This window comes from Saimiri boliviensis, chromosome 11 (assembly GCF_048565385.1).
Source record: "Saimiri boliviensis isolate mSaiBol1 chromosome 11, mSaiBol1.pri, whole genome shotgun sequence".
Taxonomy (NCBI): domain Eukaryota; kingdom Metazoa; phylum Chordata; class Mammalia; order Primates; family Cebidae; genus Saimiri; species Saimiri boliviensis.
The window spans coordinates 37,941,626-37,962,340 of record NC_133459.1 but is presented as its reverse complement, the minus strand read 5'-3'; the positions used below and the strand labels follow the sequence as shown (position 1 = coordinate 37,962,340).

General features: G+C 43.4%; 2 protein-coding genes across 10 annotated transcripts in view; one reads left to right on the top strand and one right to left on the bottom strand.

Annotated features, from left to right (window-relative positions):
• The window catches only part of LOC101042315 (microtubule actin crosslinking factor 1), a 393,287-nt gene that overhangs the window by 279,798 nt on the left and 92,774 nt on the right, over positions 1-20,715 (bottom strand). The window contains exon 1 of one of the 9 annotated variants that reach the window (XM_074380570.1): positions 15,831-17,037. The exons of 2 other annotated variants lie outside the window; for them this stretch is intronic. In XM_074380570.1, coding sequence (XP_074236671.1) covers positions 15,831-15,939 — 109 coding nt within the window. In that variant the 5' untranslated portion in view covers positions 15,940-17,037. Of the gene's footprint in view, positions 1-891; positions 1,710-1,730; positions 1,765-1,841; positions 3,500-15,830; positions 17,038-20,715 lie in introns of those variants that run through there. 6 more of the 9 variants (XM_074380571.1, XM_074380581.1, XM_074380582.1 and 3 more) reach the window with 6 other exon arrangements.
• Positions 6,134-7,504, top strand: LOC120366786 (heterogeneous nuclear ribonucleoprotein A1-like). The gene has a single exon (XM_039475905.2). The coding sequence runs from the start codon at positions 6,189-6,191 to the stop codon at positions 7,149-7,151; it is 963 nt and encodes a 320-aa protein (XP_039331839.2). The 5' UTR covers positions 6,134-6,188; the 3' UTR covers positions 7,152-7,504.

Sequence of the window (20,715 nt, the reverse complement as noted above, 5' to 3'; positions counted from 1 at the left end):
AATAAATCAGAAAGCCTAACAGAAGTTGTCAACTTTTTATTTTGCTAAGGATATCTTAAAAACACACTACCATGTAGTAACAATTATTTCATAAAATAAAGGATATTTTTACATTAAAAAGTAGGAAAGACAGTTTCAGAATAAAAGATAACCCTGGTTTAGCTTTATGAAAGACACACTACATTTTCTTTATATTTTTTTCATTTTACAGAGAGTTAATGTTTCTCAGTCTAGCACCCGTTTGTACACCCTACAGTTTGGAAACCTACGGCCAAAAAGATTAAGTCACTTGTTCAAGGCCACAGGACATTACTTAAACAATCATTATTTAATGATGCCTTATCAAAATCTAAGTTACAGCTAACATGACTCTTTCTCTAACCTCTCTTATTTAGGTCCCTGTCCCCAGATATCTTTGAGCTTTTTTCTCTGTCACAGCTGGCAGAGGAACATGTAGGAGAACTAGCAATAAGCCCCAAAGAGGAAACTTAGGCCATGACTCCTCCCTTCCACCTCCCACTCCCTCAGTCTGCTCTGAGGTAGATTCCGTAACCAACTGACGTCTGCTAAAAATACACTCTGGATTTTCAGCTCTATACAACATACCTTAAAAGTGGTTTCCTGATACAGGCAGAAGCATGAGCATGAATTCAGTCTCTATAAAATAGTCCTACACTCAAAGCTTGGGCTCTTAACTGCCAGTTACTGCAAGCTTAAGAAGTTCCCCAGGAAGTAGGACACCCTAATCTATTTCACTGCACATTTTAACAAGCCTAAAGGTTGTAATACCACAAGGCTTCAAAGCTCATACATTCCTATGAGTCAATGTGAGCAAGGTCTATTTGGGATCCTCAGGACCGGACAAGGAAAAAAAAAACTTCACATACTAACCCATACAGCACATGCGACAAACCAGGTGGGCGTTGAACTCGTGTTCATCTTGGTAACTTGGCCACATGGCGCCCCTGTGTCTGCTGAACCCACCTAAAAGGAGGGTGTATCAAAGAATCTCCAGCTAGTGGCCTGTGCACCCTTCGCAGTTCCTCAAAAAGGGCTTTGAGGTGTGGAAAGGAGACAGCAGAACAGAGAAGTGGCTCCACCCACCACTTCCTACTGACCTCCTTCTTCCCTTGAGGTCAGAGAAGAAGCTCCTCCCTAGGGCACTTCCAAAAACGGGGTCCATGTCTCAGGCATATAGCATGCTGTTCAAAAGTAGCTCAGTGTTTCCAGACCAATAGAGCATACAGAGGGGAAAGCTCCATACGCAAAAGTCCAGTCAAGGTATGAAGTAAGTAAGCCCGAGTAAGCAGAAACTGGTCTTTGAGTTACCCTCCATTTGCAGAGCAGAAGCTTGTAACCTGGTTAACCTTAGTTGCAGGAGAGCTGGTGAGCTAAGTGGTTTACTGCCAAGTCAGGAAGAGTGTATCCATTGCCCAACAACTTGCTCCTCAGGTGTGCCTCTTCTCAGGCAGAAGTACATATAAAATGTTAACCAACTGAGAAGGTCTCATAATGAGAGCGACTATAATGGAGCAAGCTCATACACTCACTGTCCACTGCCAACAGATCCCTAGATTCCAAAGAGAAATTCCCTTCCCCACACTCACAGCTGCCCAAAAAGAAGAGTCACAGTCACTCCCCAATGATTCCACCTACTTTACAGAGTAGCCCCACCTCAGCCAGTCTCCCAGGTAAATTATCACAGCAGATTTTATCAGCTTCAAAAATACCATTTGCTTGTTGCTCCATTCTTTCCCCTCATCCAGCCAGGAATGGCATCCCAAAGTCCCCTCCTTCTTCCCAGATCCTACTACTCTGTCTTTACAGTTAGTGCACTTAACTCAGCTGTGCCAGAAATCCTTTTATCCATCAGTAGAAGGCTGCTTGTTTGTTTGTCCAACTTGTTTTCGGAGTCTTGGCTAATTGTACCAGACACTGGAATGTTGAAGAAACACAATGAAGGGCTTTTTCATTCAGCTGGCCCGGCCCATCTATTGGTTCTTCACAGTTCTGACCCAACCAGGGGACAGAAAAGTCCAGCCTCTGTGGGTGTCAGAACAGACACTGCAGCCCTGCCCCACACCACTCAAAAAGGCCACGCTGCAGATAAGGGCCTAATCACTGGCCCTCTGCTCTAGCTCCCTAAATAGAACGACTTCTTCAGGCTAATGCTGCTTTCAATCCTGTTTCTGAAGGCAGGGAGGGAGGAGGGGCAGCACGAAGGAAACAAGTTTCCAGAGATTAGCTCAAAAGACTACAAATGAAAAAAAAAAAAATGCAAGCTTGCCTAGCAGGCCATTCAGTTTGAACAAGCCCTATGACCTGCCTCAGTTGCTTGACAACTTCCTTTACTCCCAACTGGGTATCCCTCCCACCTACAAGCTGCTAATAATCCTGTTACTGCTTACTAATAACGGTTCTCACAGCTGACTTTATCCCTCCTATACTAAGCTCTCAGTCACCCTGATAACCTGTGACAACTATACTGAGTTTGTCCCTCTTACCAGACTCTTAGCCTTGGAGAGGAAGGGTCCTCCTAGAATTTGCCTTGTACTAGGAAAAGGAATGCATAAAAAATAGGGAAGAGAGAAGAAAAATGAACATTTCCTGACTCACATTTAGTAAGCTCTTCCTTTATCAGATTGAAATTCCCTGAGTAAGGCTGGGTGCGATGGCTCATGCCTACAATCCTAGCACTTCGGGAGGCCAAGGCGGGTGGATTGCCTAAGCTCAGGAGTTCGAGACCACCCTGGGGCCAACAACATGGTGAAACCCCGTCTCTACTAAAATACAAAAAAAATTTGCTGGGCTTGGTGGTGCATGTCTGTAATCCCAGCTACTTGGGAGGCTGAGACAGGAGAATTGCTTGAACCCGTGAAGTGGAAGTTGCAGTAAGCCAAGATTGAGCCACTGTACTCCAGCCTAGGCCACAGAGTGAGACTCTCAAAAATAAAAAATAAAGTAAATTCTCTGAGTGTAGAGACTCTTTTGTCTTCATAATCCAGTCTCTAGCACATTTAGAAGGCACTCAATAATCTAAGCTAAAATTAACTGAACATCTATTGTAACTGTTAGTTCACAGGTAATGTGCTAAAAACTTTAAATAGCATTTCATAAAATCCCAATAACAACTATCTAAGAAAGGTATTATCATTTCCATTTTAGAGATAAAAACTCTAAGACTTTAAAAGGTTAATTAACTTGACCAAGATTACATGTCCATGTGTCTAGCTCCAAAGCTGTGCTTCCTGTTATTATCATTTCCATTTTAGAGATAAAAACTCTAAGACTTTAAAAGGTTAATTAACTTGACCAAGATTACATGTCCATGTGTCTAGCTCCAAAGCTGTGCTTCCTGTTATACCCTGCTGTCTCTGAGAGGGGCCTAAACCAGAATAAGTAAACTGAGGTATAGGAGTTGTATATGTAAGAAGGTGAATTATCCTTGGGAAGGGTAAGAAATAAAAACATTGAGCATCACACACTGGGGTCTGTCGGGGGGGAAATAGGGGAGGGACAGCGGGGGATGGGGAGTTGGGGAGAGATAACATGGAGAGAAATGCCAGATATAGGTGATGGGGAGGAAGGCAGCAAATCACACTGCCATGTGTGTACCTATGCGACAATTTTGCATGTTCTTCACATGTACCCCAAAACCTAAAATGCAATTTAAAAAAAAAAAAAAAAAAGGAAAAAAAAGAGAAAAGACTACCCTGGCTTAAATGGTGAAAACCCACCTCTACTAAAAAATACAAAAATTCACCAGGCGTGGTGAAACATGCCTGTAATCCCAGCTATCTGGGAGGCTGAGGCACGAGAATCGCTTGAACCCTAGAGGCACATGTTGTGGTGAGCTAAGATTGCACCACTGTACTCCAGCCTGGGTGACAGAGCAAGACTCTGTCTCAAAAAAAAAAAAAAAAAAAAAAATTAAAAAATTAAAATAGCCGGGCGCGGTGGCTAAAGCCTGTAATCCCAGCACTTTGGGAGGCCAAGGTGAGTGGATCACGAGGTCGAGAGATCGAGACCATCCTGGTCAACATGGTGAAACCCCGTCTCTACTAAAAATACAAAAAAAAAAAAAATTAGCTGGGCATGGTGGCGCATGCCTGTAAGCCCAGCTACTCAGGAGGCTGAGGCAGGAGAATTGCCTGAACCCAGGAGGCGGAGGTTGCGGTGAGCTGAGATCGCGCCATTGCACTACAGCCTGGGTAACAAGAGCGAAACTCTGTCTAAAAAAAAATAAATAAATAATTAAAATAAAAAAATACTTGACTCTAGTTGACTAGAGAGTTAGGACACGTCCAAAATGAACACATGAGGGCAACTTCTAGAAATACTGAATTCACAGCCTTTAAAAATCAAAATAATAATTACTGCATGAAGTTGGAGGAAAGTGAAACAAAATCTGCCATATCCTCAATTCTCTGGCACTCAAGCAGAACCTATTTTCCCTAACAGCACTGCACACTGAGAAAAGTAGGGTAGAGTCTTGAGGACAAGATCAGTCTACCTACAGGAGACAGGCCTTCCCTTCAGGTTCCCAAGAGGTCCTGAGCCTCAAAAAAGAAGCTACTTCTGCTGCAGTGGAGGAGAGGACTTTGATTAGGACAGTCAGCTCTTAATTATCCAGAGGACATGGGCCAGTATAGTCATTATCCAAGCCATTCACCTTCCTTTTTTTCCCAATCTTTTGTCATTTCCTGTTAAAGATAGGAAAAAGTAAATCTGGCTGCTATCTGCAGATTTTTTTTTTTTTTTTTTTTTTTGGAGACAGAGTCTTGCTCTGTCACTAGGCTAGAGTGCAGTGGTACGATCTCAGCTCACTGTAACCTCCACCTCCTGGGTTCAAGAGATTCTCCTGCCTCAGCCTCCCAAGTAGCTGGGACTACAGGCGTGCACCACCATGCCCAGCTAATTTTTATATTTTTAGTAAAAACAGGGTTTCATCACATTGGCGAGGACAGTCTTGATCTCTTGACTTCATGATCTACCCGTAGCGGCAGATCTTGAAAAGGGTGAGTGGAGGGGAAAAGGTTCAAGCCAGTATTTCCACATGTGGTTGGAAGTTATCTGAGAATTTATAGCTACTGGTTTTCTTACTTAAGAGCTTCTGCACAGCAAAAGACACTATCAATAGAGTGAACTGGCAACCAACAGAATGGGAAAAAATTTTTTGCAATCTACCCAACTGATAAAGGGCTAATATCCAGACTCTATAAAGAACTTAAACACGTTTACAAGAAAAAAAAAAAAACCATCAAAAAGCAAGAAAAAGGTATGAACAGACACTTTTCAAAAGAAGACATTTATGAGGCCAACAAACATATGAAAAAAAGCTCATCATCGCTGGTCATTAGAGGAATGCTAATCAAAACCACATTGAGATATCACCTCACACCAGTTAGAATGGCGATCATTAAAAAATCAGGAGACAACAGATGCTGGAGAGGATGTGGAGAAATAGGAACACATTTACACTGTTGGTGGGAGTGTAAATTAATTCAACCAGTGTGGAAGACAGTGTGGCGATTCCTCCAGGATCTAGAAATAGAAATACCATTTGACCCAGCAATCCCATTACTGGGTATATACCCTAAGGATTACAAAGCATTTTACTATAAAGATACATGCACTCATATGTTTGCTGCGGCACTGTTCACAAAAGCAAAGACTTGGAACCAATCCAAATGCCCATCAATGATAGACTGGATAAAGAAAATGTGGCACCATGGAATACTATGCAGCCATAAAAAAGATGAGTTCATGACCTTTGCAGAGACATGGATGAAATTGGAAACCATCATTCTCAGCAAACTGACACAAGAACAGAAAACGAAACATGTTCTCACTCATAAGTGCATGTTGAACAATGAGAACACACACATACAGGGAGAGCAACAACACATACTGGGGCTTGAGGGTGGGGAACTAGGGGAGGAATAGCAGGGGGTGGGGAGATTGGGGAGGCATAGCATTAGAAGAAATACCTAATGTAGATGACGGGGCGATGGATGCAGCAAACCACCACCATGGCATGTGTATACCTATGTAACAAACCTGCACAATCTGCACATGTACCCCAGAACTTAAAGTATAATAATAATTTTTAAAAAAGAAAATTGAGTTTTTCTGCCCGTGGACGCCGCCGAAGAAGCATCGTTAAAGTCTCTCTTCTCCCTGCGATCATGTCTAAGTCAGAGTCTCCTAAAGAGCCGGAGCAGCTGAGGAAGCTCTTCATTGGAGGGTTGAGCCTTGAAACAACCGATGAGAGCCTGAGGAGCCATTTTGAGCAATGGGGAACGCTCACAGACTGTGTGGTAATGAGAGATCCAAACACCAAGCGCTCCAGGGGCTTTGGGTTCGTCACGTATGCAACTGTGGAGGAGGTGGATGCAGCCATGAATGCAAGGCCACACAAAGTGGATGGAAGAGTTGTGGAACCAAAGAGAGCTGTCTCAAGAGAAGATTCTCAAAGACCAGGTGCCCACTTAACTGTGAAAAAAATATTCGTTGGTGGCATTAAAGAAGACACTGAAGAACATCACCTAAGAGATTATTTTGAACAGTATGGAAAAATTGAAGTGATTGAAATCATGACTGACAGAGGCAGTGGCAAGAAAAGGGGCTTTGCCTTTGTAACCTTTGATGACCATGACTCCGTGGATAAGATTGTCATTCAGAAATACCATACTGTGAATGGACACAACTGTGAAGTTAGGAAAGCTCTGTCAAAGCAAGAGATGGCTAGTGCTTCATCCAGCCAAAGAGGTCGAAGTGGTTCTGGAAACTTTGGTGGTGGTCGTGGAGGTGGTTTCGGTGGGAATGACAACTTTGGTCGTGGAGGAAACTTCAGTGGTCGTGGTGGCTTTGGTGGCAGCCGTGGTGGTGGTGGATATGGTGGCAGTGGGGATGGCTATAACGGATTTGGTAATGATGGAGGCAATTTTGGAGGTGGTGGAAGCTACAATGATTTTGGCAGTTACAACAATCAGTCTTCAAATTTTGGACCCATGAAGGGAGGAAACTTTGGAGGCAGAAGCTCTGGCCCCTATGGTGGTGGCGGCCAATACTTTGCCAAACCACGAAACCAAGGTGGCTATGGCGGTTCCAGTAGCAGCAGTAGCTATGGCAGTGGCAGAAGATTTTAATTAGGAAACAAAGCTTAGCAGGAGAGGAGAGCCAGAGAAGTGACAGGGAAGCTACAGGTTACAACAGATTTGTGAACTCAGCCAAGCACAGTGGTGGCAGGGCCTAGCTGCTACAAAGAAGACATGATTTAGACAAATACTCATGTGTATGGGCAAAAAACTCGAGGACTGTATTTGTGACTAATTGTATAACAGGTTATTTTAGTTTCTGTTCTGTGGAAAGTGTAAAGCATTCCAACAAAGGGTTTTAATGTAGATTTTTTTCTTTTTCTTTATCTTTTTTTCTTTTTTTTTTTTGCATCCATGCTGTTGATTGCTAAATGTAATAGTCTGATCGTGACGCTGAATAAATGTCTTTTAAAAAAAAAAAAAAAAAAAAAAAAAAAAAAAAAAAAAGAAAATTGAAGTTAATATATTTAATGTCTTTCCTAAAATGCCCAAATCACACACAATTAAGGATATAAAAGATACAGACATCTTTCTTTCTAATGTATAAGACAGTAATCATAATATATCACCTACTTTTTATACACCTCTATATTGGCTTCTGTTACTTTTTTTTTTTTGAGATGGAGTCTTGCTCTGTCACCCAGGCTAGAGTGCAGTGGCACAATTTCAGCTCACTGCAACCTCTGCCTCCCAGATTCAATCAACTGTCCTATCTCAGTCTCCGTAATAGCTGGGATTACAGGTGCCCCCATTTCCCCCCTCACCCCCCCCACTGCACCCGGCTAATTTTTGTATTTTCAGTAGAGACAGGGTTTCAGCATCTTGGCTAGGCTAGTCTCGAACTCCTGACCTAAGGTGATCTACCTGCCTTGGCCTCCCAAAGTACTGGGATTACAGGCATGAGGCACCATGCCCAGCCTGTCACATTTCTTAATTACTAACGATAAAAACAGGCCTGGTGTGATGGTTCAGGGCTGTAATTCCAGCACTCTGGGAGGCCAACCTGGGAGGACTGCTTGAGTCCAAGTGTTCAAGACAATCACTAGGCCGGGCATGGTGGCTCACACCTCTAATGCCAGCACTTTGGCAGGCCAAGTTGGAGGACTGCTTGAGTCCAGGAATTCGAGACCAGCATGGACAACATGGAGAAACTATATATGAAAATATTTAAAAAATTAAAATATAAAGACAATTACTATTTCATCTCAACAGTTCACAGGAAAGTACTAAGTCTTCAATGATATGTGGAAAAAATTCTAAAATGATGGCAAACAATCACATACTCCTTATCACCCACAGAATGTGTTCTAAGAACTAACTAAGTCAAGGCTAAGACGTGGTGGCTCATGCGTGTGATCCCGGCACTCTGGGAGGCTCAGATGGGCAGATCACTTGAGGTCAGGAGTTCAAGTCCAGCCTGGCCAACAAAGTAAAACCCCACCTCTACTAAAAATGCAAAAATTAACTGGGAGTAATCCAAGCTACTTGGGGAGCTGACACAGGAGAATCGCTGGAACCCAGGAGGCGGAGGTTGCAGTGAGCCAAGATCACGCCACTGAACTCCAGCCTGGGTGACAAAGCAAGACTCCATCTCTCTCACACACACAAAGAACTAAATCAAAACAACCAAGCAGCATAATTAAACCCATTTTGCAGATGAGGAAACAGAGGCCCAGAGAGACAATGTCACTCAGCCAGTAGTGGCAGAACTAGGATTAAAAACATAGGCAATCTGACTCCAGACTCTCAACCTACTCTCAACCTGCTCTTACCCACAATTCCATATGACTTTCAAGAACAGGCCAGACGATCGCACTGAATCAGAATCACAGTAAATTAAGAGACCTTTAGTTTTTTTTCTTCTCAAACAGCCTAGAAATTTGAAGACCAGAGGAAGTAAGTAACCAGTCCAATATTACATAGTAGTAAGCAGAAGAGCAAGGGCTTACAGCCTAGATCTTCTGATTCCAAGTTAAGTGGTCTTTCTACTACACTGTACAAATCTTAAAAAAATAAAAGCAATGCCGGGCGCAGTGGCTCAAGCCTGTAATCCCAGCACTTTGAGAGGCCGAGGCGGGTGGATCACGAGGTCGAGAGATCGAGACCATCCTGGTCAACATGGTGAAACCCCGTCTCTACTAAAAATACAAAAAAGTAGCTGGGCATGGTGGCGCTTGCCTGTAATCCCAGCTACTCAGTAGGCTGAGGCAGGAGAATTGCTTGAACCCAGGAGACGGAGGTTGCGGTGAGCCGAGATCGCGCCATTGCACTCCAGCCTGGGTAACAAGAGCGAAACTCTGTCTCAAAAAAATAAATAAATAAATAAAATAAAAAATAAAAGCAAAGGAAAGAAAAAAGCCAGGCATGGTAGAGGGTGCCTATAGGCCCAGCTACTTGAGCCTAGGAATTCAAGTCCAGGCTGGGCAAAATAGCAAGATCTTGTTTCTAAAAAAAAAGTAGAAAAGACAAAGACTCTCCCTTGATTAAATATCCTAATGCTTTAGTTATTTGAGCAAAGATATGTTAGCTATATGACCATTTATTCAAATATTTGAGTCCCTATTATGTGCTTAACTAATTTGTAGATAACATAAAGAGAGAACACACAGCTAATGCCATTTATGGAAGAATTAAAGCTAAAAGAAATCTCAAAAGGTTAGAAGGCTGCACAAAATCTCACAGGACAAAATTTAACTAGGATACCTATAAGTCTTTTTTTTTTTTCCTCCTGAGATGGAGTCTTGCTCTGTTGCCCAGTGTTGCCCAGGCTGGAGTGCAATGGCACGATCTTGGCTCACTGCAACCTCTGCCTCCTGGGTTCAAATGATTCTCCCACCTCAGCCTCCCGAGTAGCTGTGAGTACAGGCGCGTATCACCACACCCAGCTGATTTCTTTATTTTTTGGTAGAGATGAGGTTTCACCGTGTTGGCCAAGCTGGTCTCAAACTCCTGGCCTCAAGTGATCTGCATGTCTTGACCTCCCAAAGTGCTAGGATTACAGGCATGAGCCACCGCACCTGGCTCTAGGATACCTATAAGTCTTATGCTGAAGTTCAAGAAGACCAAAGGCATAGCAATGACTGGAAGGGAGACAACAAGAATGCATGTAGAAGGTTTGGCCATTTTACAATTGATCTTAGACTTAATATAACCCAATAGTATGATGAAGGGAACTGCTCTAAGTAAGAATGCCAGGACGGGAGGTGATGGGATGCAATCTTAGATTATACTTTATATAGTTTGGCTCCAGGGATTATGGCTGTTCCTCCTAATGTGATGTTGGAAATGGAGAGTTAAGAGATCAGGTTATCCAACTCCTTCATTTTACAAGTAAAGAAAACAAAACCCTAGAGAAGAAAAAAACTGCCTTTCACAAATACACAAAAAATTCCAATGTTTTTCTCAAGTAGCCATAAAGCTCTTTTCCTGCTTACACTATCACAATGTGAGATTTAATAAACTAAAATCTAGGGCAACTCTGTATCATCCAATTAACCTATACTAAGCATCTACCTTAGACCACACATTAAACTAAACCAAGCCCTGTTAATAAACAAATAAACAATACATGGTTCCTGCTACAGTTTATAGCTAGTGTTGTCTTCAAGTTTTTATTTATTCAAGTAATACTCACTGACATCTATTTTGCCTCAGACACTGGAGATACTGAGATGAGTCAAAGTCCTTGTTTTAACTAGTAAGGAGAGAAGGGCAAACTAAGCAAGATGACAATATGGGCTTAAGTAAGTAGTATTAACGAAGTGCTACTGCAGCACAGAATAGCAACTAGTATTTCAGTCAAAAAAGACTTTCCGGAAGCAGCAACTACTCACCCTAAAGGACAAGCATCCATTAGTAGATGTGAGGTTTTTTTTTTTTTTGGTGAGGAGTCTCACTCTATCGGCCAGGCTGGAATGCAGTGGCACGATCTCAGCTCACTGTAACCTCTGCCTCCTGGGTTCAAGTGATTCTCCTGCCTCCACCTCCTGAGTAGCTGGGATACAGGCACATGCCACCACACTTGGCTAATTTTTGTATTCTTAGTAGAGATGGGGTTTCACTGTATTGGCCAGGCTGGTCTTGAACGCCTGACCTCGTGATCCACCTGCCTTGGCCTCCCAAAGTACTGTGATTATAGGCATGAGCCACTGTGCCTGTCCTAGGTCTGTGAGTTTTTAAATGATTCTAGAGTCCTGGATGCTTATAAGGCCAAGAAAGAAAATGAAACTAGTGAAACAGGAAGGGAGTAGGTTTATTTTTAAAAAACATCTTTTTTTTGGGGGGGGGGTGGAGGGGGGAGACAGACTGTCATTCTGTTGCCCAGGCTAGAGTGCAGTGGCACGTTCTCAGCTCACTGCAACCTCCACCTTCCGGGTTCAAGCAATTCTCCTGCCTCAGCCTCTGAGTAGCTGGGATTACAGGCGCCTGCCACCACATCTAGCTAATTTTTGTATTATTAGTAGAGATGGGATTTCACCATGTTGGCCAGGCTGGTCTCAAACTCTTGACCCTCAGGTGATCCACCTGTCTTGGCTTCCCAAAGTGCTGGGATTACAGGTGTAACTCACCCACCAAATTCAGCCCCTTTTATATTTCAAAAGGAGTAATTTCCAGTAGGATGGATGGATGGATGGATGGATGGATGGATGGATGGACAGACGGACGGAAATAAAAACTCTTTTATGTCATGCTGAAGAGTTTGAACTTCCTTCTAAAAGCAGAAAGGAAGTATAGATGGATTTTAAGGAGGAGAGTAACACATACAGCTCTGTTTTTCTGAAAGATTTCTCTGGTTACAGTTGGAAGATAGACTGGGGAGGAAAGGAAGAAGATGGGGGAAACATCAGTCTCAGAGAGAGAAAAATGCAGATTCAAACTAAGTCAATAGGAAGTTTTGATAATGATGAGATAATATATGTAATTTAAGTGTGGGTGGGGGATATTGTAAACTATTTAAAATTCTAAATACTGACTTTTTTTTTTTTTTTTTGAGACGGAGTTTCACTCTTGTTACCCAGGCTGGAGTGCAATGGCACGATCTCGGCTCACCGCAGCCTCCGCCTCCTGGGTTCAGGCAATTCTCCTGCCTCAGCCTCCTGAGTAGCTGGGATACAGGCACATGCCACCACACTTGGCTAATTTTTGTATTCTTAGTAGAGATGGGGTTTCACTGTATTGGCCAGGCTGGTCTTGAACGCCTGACCTCGTGATCCACCTGCCTTGGCCTCCCAAAGTACTGTGATTATAGGCATGAGCCACTGTGCCTGTCCTAGGTCTGTGAGTTTTTAAATGATTCTAGAGTCCTGGATGCTTATAAGGCCAAGAAAGAAAATGAAACTAGTGAAACAGGAAGGGAGTAGGTTTATTTTTAAAAAACATCTTTTTTTTGGGGGGGGGGTGGAGGGGGGAGACAGACTGTCATTCTGTTGCCCAGGCTAGAGTGCAGTGGCACGTTCTCAGCTCACTGCAACCTCCACCTTCCGGGTTCAAGCAATTCTCCTGCCTCAGCCTCTGAGTAGCTGGGATTACAGGCGCCTGCCACCACATCTAGCTAATTTTTGTATTATTAGTAGAGATGGGATTTCACCATGTTGGCCAGGCTGGTCTCAAACTCTTGACCCTCAGGTGATCCACCTGTCTTGGCTTCCCAAAGTGCTGGGATTACAGGTGTAACTCACCCACCAAATTCAGCCCCTTTTATATTTCAAAAGGAGTAATTTCCAGTAGGATGGATGGATGGATGGATGGATGGATGGATGGATGGACAGACGGACGGAAATAAAAACTCTTTTATGTCATGCTGAAGAGTTTGAACTTCCTTCTAAAAGCAGAAAGGAAGTATAGATGGATTTTAAGGAGGAGAGTAACACATACAGCTCTGTTTTTCTGAAAGATTTCTCTGGTTACAGTTGGAAGATAGACTGGGGAGGAAAGGAAGAAGATGGGGGAAACATCAGTCTCAGAGAGAGAAAAATGCAGATTCAAACTAAGTCAATAGGAAGTTTTGATAATGATGAGATAATATATGTAATTTAAGTGTGGGTGGGGGATATTGTAAACTATTTAAAATTCTAAATACTGACTTTTTTTTTTTTTTTTTGAGACGGAGTTTCACTCTTGTTACCCAGGCTGGAGTGCAATGGCACGATCTCGGCTCACCGCAGCCTCCGCCTCCTGGGTTCAGGCAATTCTCCTGCCTCAGCCTCCTGAGTAGCTGGGATTACAGGCACACGCCACCATGTCCAGCTAATTTTTTGTATTTTTAGTAGAGACGGGGTTTCACCATGTTGACCAGGATGGTCTCGATCTCTTGACCTCGTGATCCACCCGCCTCGGCCTCCCAAAGTGCTGGGATTACAGGCTTGAGCCACCGCGCCCGGCCTAAATACTGACTTTTAAGCCCTGTTTTGTAGGTGTTACATGGCTTTAATACAAACTGTCTGTGTCTTCCTGTATCTGTCATTTTACAAATAAAGCTAACACAGCATATTCACGATGTAACTATTTGGTATTAGAATCAAAGTTGTTTCATAGAAATAAAAAGTTTTTAGGCCAGGCATGGTGGCTCACGCCTGTAATCCCAACACTTTGGGAGGCCGAGGTGGGCAGCTCATGAGGTTAAGAGATCGGGACCATCCTGGCCAACATGGTGAAACCTCGTCTCTACTAAAAAATATTTTTTTTTTTTTTTTTTTGAGACGGAGTTTCGCTCTTGTTGCCCAGGCTGGAGTGCAATGGCGCGATCTCGGCTCACCGCAACCTCCGCCTCCCGGGTTCAGGCAATTCTCCTGCCTCAGCCTCCTGAGTAGCTGGGATTACAGGCACACGCCACCATGCCCAGCTAATTTTTAGTATTTTTAGTAGAGACGGGGTTTCACCATGTTGACCAGGATGGTCTCGATCTCTTGACCTCGTGATCCACCCGCCTCGGCCTCCCAAAGTGCTGGGATTACAAGCTTGAGCCACCGCGCCCGGCCTACTAAAAATATTTTTAAAAAGCCAGGCATGGTGCCACGTGCCTGTGGTCTCAGCTACTCGGGAGGCAGAGGCAGAAGAATCGCTTGAACCCAGGAAGCGGAGGTTGCAGTGAGCCGAGATTGCGCCACTGCACTCCAGCCTGGCGACAGAGCAAGACTCCATCTCAAAATAAATAAATAAATAAATAAATAAAAAGCTTTTACTGTATCTTTCTTTTTGTTTCAATTACTTTATGGCTGTTTACGAAATTAATATTTCTAAACATAAAAAAGAAAGCACTTAAAAAATATAGAATGATAGCTCTTAAGTTCCATAAAAGTCCCATACTAAAGATAAACTTTAAAAATATTAACAACTGATTAGTTATTTAATATTTAGAAATGACATCACCATAATGCACAAGGAAAGAAAAGCAGCAGCATCCACCTAAATGATATTTTATTTATTTCCTAATTACGTGTGAAATAGTAAACAGGACCAAACAACTGAAGCCTGCCAATCTCTTTCTTTCTAAGTTCAGATACAGAAAAGCCACTTTGAGGTGGCTTTTTTAAAAACATACCACCACAATCATCATGCTTCTGCAATGTCTGTCTGTGTTTTTGCTGATATAGACACATACGAGGATCTGAATATTTAGTCAAAAGTTTTCTGGGACTTGCTGGAAAGGACACTGGGGAATGATTGAATCTAATTCTAATTCTGTCAGGCATTTGTGAACTTTTAATAGAAAACTAAGTAATAAGCCATCAAATCTCCATCTTAACTTGTAACAGACATTATAAAAAGTGTCTACATACATCAGTGTGAAAGTAGGGAGCCCATTACAATGAGAGTACTGAAGGCAATGAGACCCAAGGGTATACTCCAGGAAAAGTTAGACCACATTAATCCTTAACTACGGAGAGACTCAGAATCAGCCAAAGTCAGGGCTGATCCCTGCTCTGAGTGGTTAAAAGTCAACAGAATATAATATAACTAATAGCAATATGGGAAGAATGAGGGTTCTGGTACCATTACAAAAAAAAATTTTTTTTCTAATTATCAAAGCCTAATTCCCCAAGGAAGAGAGGGATTAATTTCCTTGCATTGAACAAGATGACTCCGATACACACAGCCAAACTGTGCAGAAAAAGTATCAATCATATAAAAGAAAACACAGACACCCAGTGTTCCAGGATGCCCCTGGGCAAGGACGGCACATGACCCTTTCCGCTGACTGACCCTTCCTCCTCTGCCTGTTCTCACCCCAAAACACATCAAGTTAACAAAAACTTCTCCAACATAAATCCATACCTGGAGGAGGGTAACAGAGTTACTGTATGTTCTCAGTTAAAAACAAGGATACAAGAAACCACTCTGAGATTGAGAAAGTAAAGAAAGAGCTCAGTTCTCTGAGGAAAGACTAAGTCAGCATAGTGGCCACTTCCCTCCAGTTTTGAGCCCAGACATCACCTCATCTAACCAACACCCTCCAGACAGACTCACAGAACAGAAAAGAGCCCCTAATCCCAAAGTGGCCCCAGGGCAGACCAGCTTCCTCATTATACACTCTCTCTCTCTCTCTCTCTCTCTCTCTCTCTCTCTCACACACACACACACACACACACACACACACGTAAGTCTGACAGCACTCCAGCTGAAGGATGTACTGGCCCTTTAAGGAAAGCAACTGGGAAGACCTCCGTCATTCACCCCACCCTCAAAAGCTCCACAGTAGATTTAAAGAATAATTGGGCACCAGTCAGTTACCTGCTCTACCTCTGGCGTGCCTCTTCCAGTATAGAACACCAGCAACTCCAAGAATGTGAGTCAAAATAAAGATGGTTGGTGGTAAATAAGATGAATCCAAGAGGGGCATTTCCAGGCCCGTTCTTTCTCCTCCCTTGAGTTAGCCACAATAAGCTCAGCGTAGGCCTCTGGATGCCTTTCTCCTGAGGTTAATGCTGCCCTGTACTATCAGAACAGAGGCAGAGGCCGGAGCTTAGTGTTGTCAGAAACTTCCTGGCAGCTTCTCCTCCATCTCGCCTCTGACTGGTTTTCAGCGGGCAGTAGTAGACTGGGACTAAAACTGTACAGTGTATCTCAGACAAAGCCCAGGAAACAACTGGCCAGCGGGGGAGGGGAAAGGGAAGGAGGAACAAGGAGAGTGAAAAGGAGCGCCTAACCCAGTGTCAAGCTGACTCAAACCTCTATCTTTGGCATCCTCTGCTCAACTTAAATAAACAAACCTCAGACCCTTTTACAAGAAGGGAGGGTTGTCAGAGGACGTCACACTCTTAACTTAACATTCCCAGCCTACTTGGAAGGCCAGACTTCAGGATGTAGCCAGAAGAAAAAAGTCACAGAAGCACTAGGGAACCTCTTGTGGGGAGGAAGCAAAGTACATGAGGATGTATGAGTACCACAAGCACCCTGAAGTTGTCAGAGGGCAACCCCTCCATACCTACAACCTGGGAGGAGAAGCAAGGGGCCTGAACATCACTAGAGGGAGACATAAAAAGCTGGCTCCCATGAAACAGACCTGACATCTAGGTGTGATGAAAATCAGCAAAGAGAGCAAAACTGCTCATTTAGGGGGTACTTTTCAAGTGTTAAAAAATCCATCTGGCTGGGCATGGTGGCTAACACCTGTAATCCCAGCATTTTGGGAGGCACGATCTCCTCTCACTGCAAAGTCTTGCCTCCCAGGTTCAAGCGATTATCCTGCCTCAGCCTCCTGAGGAGCTGGGACTACAGGTGCGTGCCACCACGCCTGGTTAATTTTTGTAGTTTTAGCAGAGATGGGGTTTCACCATATTGACCAGGCTAGTCTCAAACTCCCGACCTCAGGTGATCTGCCTGCCTCAGCCTCCCAAAGTTCTGGGATTACAGGTGCACGCCACCACATCCAGCTAATTTTTGTATTTTTAGTAAAGATGGGGTTTCACCATGTTGGCCAGGCTGGTCTTGAACTCCTGACCTCAAGTGATCCACCTGCCTTGGTCTCCAAAGATGACGGGATTACAGGCATGAGCCACTCAGTTTGGCAAATTCTTATAAAGTTAAGCATACATAGACCAGAGGACCCAGCAATCTGTCCAAGAAAAACAGAAACATATGTCCACATCAAGACCCGTATATGAATGTTAAAAGCAGCATCATTCATAATATAAAAAAACTGGAAACAACCCAAATGTTCAACAACTGGTAAATGTATAAACAAATTGTGTATCCACATAATGGACTATACTCTGCAATAAACTAGAACAAAACTATTGATACATACAACAGCACAGATGATTCTCAAAAGCATTATGCTACATTTAAAAAGCCAAAAAGGCCGGGCGCGGTGGCTCACGCCTGTAATCCCAGCACTTTGGGAGGCCGAGGCGGGTGGATCACGAGGTCAAGAGGTCGAGACCATCCTGGTCAACATGGTGAAACCCCGTCTCTACTAAAAATACAAAAAATTAGCTGGGCATGGTGGTGCGTGCCTGTAATCCCAGCTACTCAGGAGGCTGAGGCAGGAGAATTGCCTGAACCCAGGAAGCGGAGGTTGCGGTGAGCCGAGATCGTGCCATTGCACTCCAGCCTGGGTAACAAGAGCAAAACTCCGTCTCAAAAAAAAAAAAAAAAAAAAAAAAGCCAAACACAAAAGGCTACCTCCCATATGATTCCATTTATATAACTTTCTAGAAAAGCAAAACTATAAAACAAGAAATTGAAGAGGCTGAGAGTGAGGGAAGGGAACTGACTACAAAGGATCACAAAAGAACTGTAGGGGATGATGGAAATGTTCTTTATGTTGATTGTGGTGGTGGTTTCATGACTGTATACATTTGTCCAAACGCACTGAATCAGGCGGCATGCAGTGGCTCATGTTTGCAATCCCTGCATTTCAGGAGGCTAAGGCAGAAGAATCACTTGAGCCTAGGCATTCAGGACCGGACTGGGTAACACAGTGGGACCCCATCTCTACAAAAAAAAAAATTTTTTTTTTTTTGAGATGGAGTTTTGCTCCTGTTACCCAGGCTAGAGTGCAATGGCACGATCTCGGCTCACCGCAACCTCCGCCTCCTGGGTTCAGGCAATTCTCCTGCCTCAGCCTCCTGAGTAGCTGAGATTACAGGCACGTGCCACCATGCCCAGCTAATTTTTTGTATTATTTTTAGTAGAGACGGAGTTTCACCATGTTGACCAGGATGGTCTCGATCTCTTGACCTCGTGATCCACCTGCCTTGGCCTCCCAAAGTGCTGGGATTACAGGCTTGAGCCACCGTGCCCGGCCCAAAAAAAATTTTTAATTTAGCCATATGCGATGGTACATGTATATAGTCCCAGCTACTGGGGAGGCTGAGGTGAGAAGATGGCTTGAGGCCAGGACGTCAAAGCTGCAGTAAGACATGATCACACCACTGTACTCCAGCTTTTTTATTTGAGACAAAGTGAGACCCTGTTTATTTATTTCTAGGGTACCTATTACACTATGAAATAAAGATGCTGTATTCTCACAAGCTTTTAAAAATGAAAATTGCTTTAGATATCTGTCAAGTTTATTTTTTCTTTTTTTTTTTCTTTTTTTGAGACGGAGTTTTGCTCTTGTTGCCCAGGCTGGAGTGCAATGGCGCGATCTCGGCTCACCGCAACCTCCGCCTCCTGGGTTCAGGCAATTCTCCTGCCTCAGCCTCCTGAGTAGCTGGGATTACAGGTACGCGCCACCATGCCCAGCTGATTTTTTGTATTTTTAGTAGAGACGGGGTTTCACCATGTTGACCAGGATGGTCTCCATCTCTTGACCTCGTGATCCACCCGCCTCGGCCTCCCAAAGTGCTGGGATTACAGGCTTGAGCCACCGCGCCCGGCCTTATTTTTTCTTTTTGAGATGGAGTCTCACTCTGTTGCCAGGAGGGAGTGCAGTGGCACGATCCTGGCTGACTGCAACCTCCATCTCCCAGGTTCAAGTGATTCTCTTGTCTCAGCCTCTCAAGTAGCTGGGACTATAGGCACGCACCACCACGCCTGGCTAATTTTTATATTTTTAGTAGAGACGGGATTTCACCATATTGACCAAGCTGGTCTCAAACTCCTGACCTTAGGTGATCTGCCCGACTCGGCCTCCCAAACTGCTGGGATTATAGGCATGAGCCACTGCACCCAGCCAAGTTTATTTTTTCTAACAACAGGGAAGGGTTTTACTTTTTTTAAATTCTATATGAAATCTTTTTTTTTTTTCCCTTTTGCTCTTTTCTAGAGCTTGTTAAAGCACAAGGAAAGAGTTTTAGATATGAATAACCTACTACCCAGAAAAATAATAAAGGGTCCTTCGTGGGAGCATTAATACAATAGGAACTTCTAAATCTGACATCAAGATAATCTACAATTTTAGGCTAACCTACATTTCACTCATCAAATATTTAGTTCATACTATGTGCCAGGTCATGCTCCAGGTACCAGAAACATAGTAGTAAACAAAACAAAGACCTCGTTCTCATAGAACTTACATACTAGTAGGAGAAGATAGAAAAAAAACATAAATGGGTAAATACATAGCTTGTCACATACATACAATGGAGAATACCAAAGGAGATGAAGAGGAGAAGTGTCAATGAGTGGAAGTTTATGGTTTTTTTGAGATGGAGTCTTACTTTGTCACCTAGGCTGGAGTGCAGTGGCACGATCTTGGCTTATTGCAACCTCTGCCTCCTGGATTCAAGTGATTCTCCTGCCTCAGCTTCCTGAGTAGCTGGGACTACAGGTGCATGCTGCCATGTCCGGCTAATTTTTGTATTTTTATAGAGACACGGTTTCAACATGTTGACCAGGCTGGTCTCAAACTCCTGACTTCGTGATCCACCTGCCTCAGCCTCCCAAAGTGCTGGGATTATAGGCATGAGCCACTACATCCAGCCAAGTTTATGGTTTCATATACAAGATGGTCAGAGAAGGCTGTAATAAGGTGACATCTGAGCAGATAAAGAATATGAGCAAACAAGTCACATGGCTATCTGGAGAATGGATAAGCCAAAGAAGAACAAGTACAAATGGCTGGGCCTGAAAGAGGAAAGGTAAGAGTATCAGGAGATGAAGCCAGTGACAAGGTCGGATCATCTATGGCTATGCAGGTCATTGTAAAGCCTTTGGCTTTTATTCTAGGTGGAATGGGAAGCCTTTGGAAGGCTTCGTGTGAGAGAGTTACATGATTTAACTTAGGTTTTAAAAGGACTGCTCTTGTTACTATGTTGACATCAGACTATTGAGAGATAAGAGTAGGTGCAGGGAAACCGGGCATAATGCCAGTATAATAATTCCAAGTAAAAACTGGTGGCTATGAAATGATGATGGGTGGAGCCACAGTGTGGCAATAGAGGTGGTAAGATGTGTTCAAATTCTGTAATAATTTTAAGAAGGAATAATCTGGATTTGCTGATCGACTGGTTGTGGACTGAGCAGGGAAAGAATAAAAAATAACTCCAAAGTGTTGACCTGAGAAATTGAAAGAACAGAACTGCCATTTCCTGAGATGGGAAAGATTAGTAAGAGAAGCAGAGGGTGGTTGTGGCTGTTTGATATTTGGGGGACAGGGTAGAAATGTCCTTTTGAATATATTAGGTTTGAAATGCCTAAAGACATTCAAGTGAAACTTTCTTGTTGTTGT

Bases quoted from the DNA above. Each gene is read 5' to 3' on its own strand.
- LOC120366786 (XM_039475905.2), top strand. From the start codon at position 6,189: ATGTCTAAGTCAGAGTCTCCTAAAGAGCCGGAGCAGCTGAGGAAGCTC.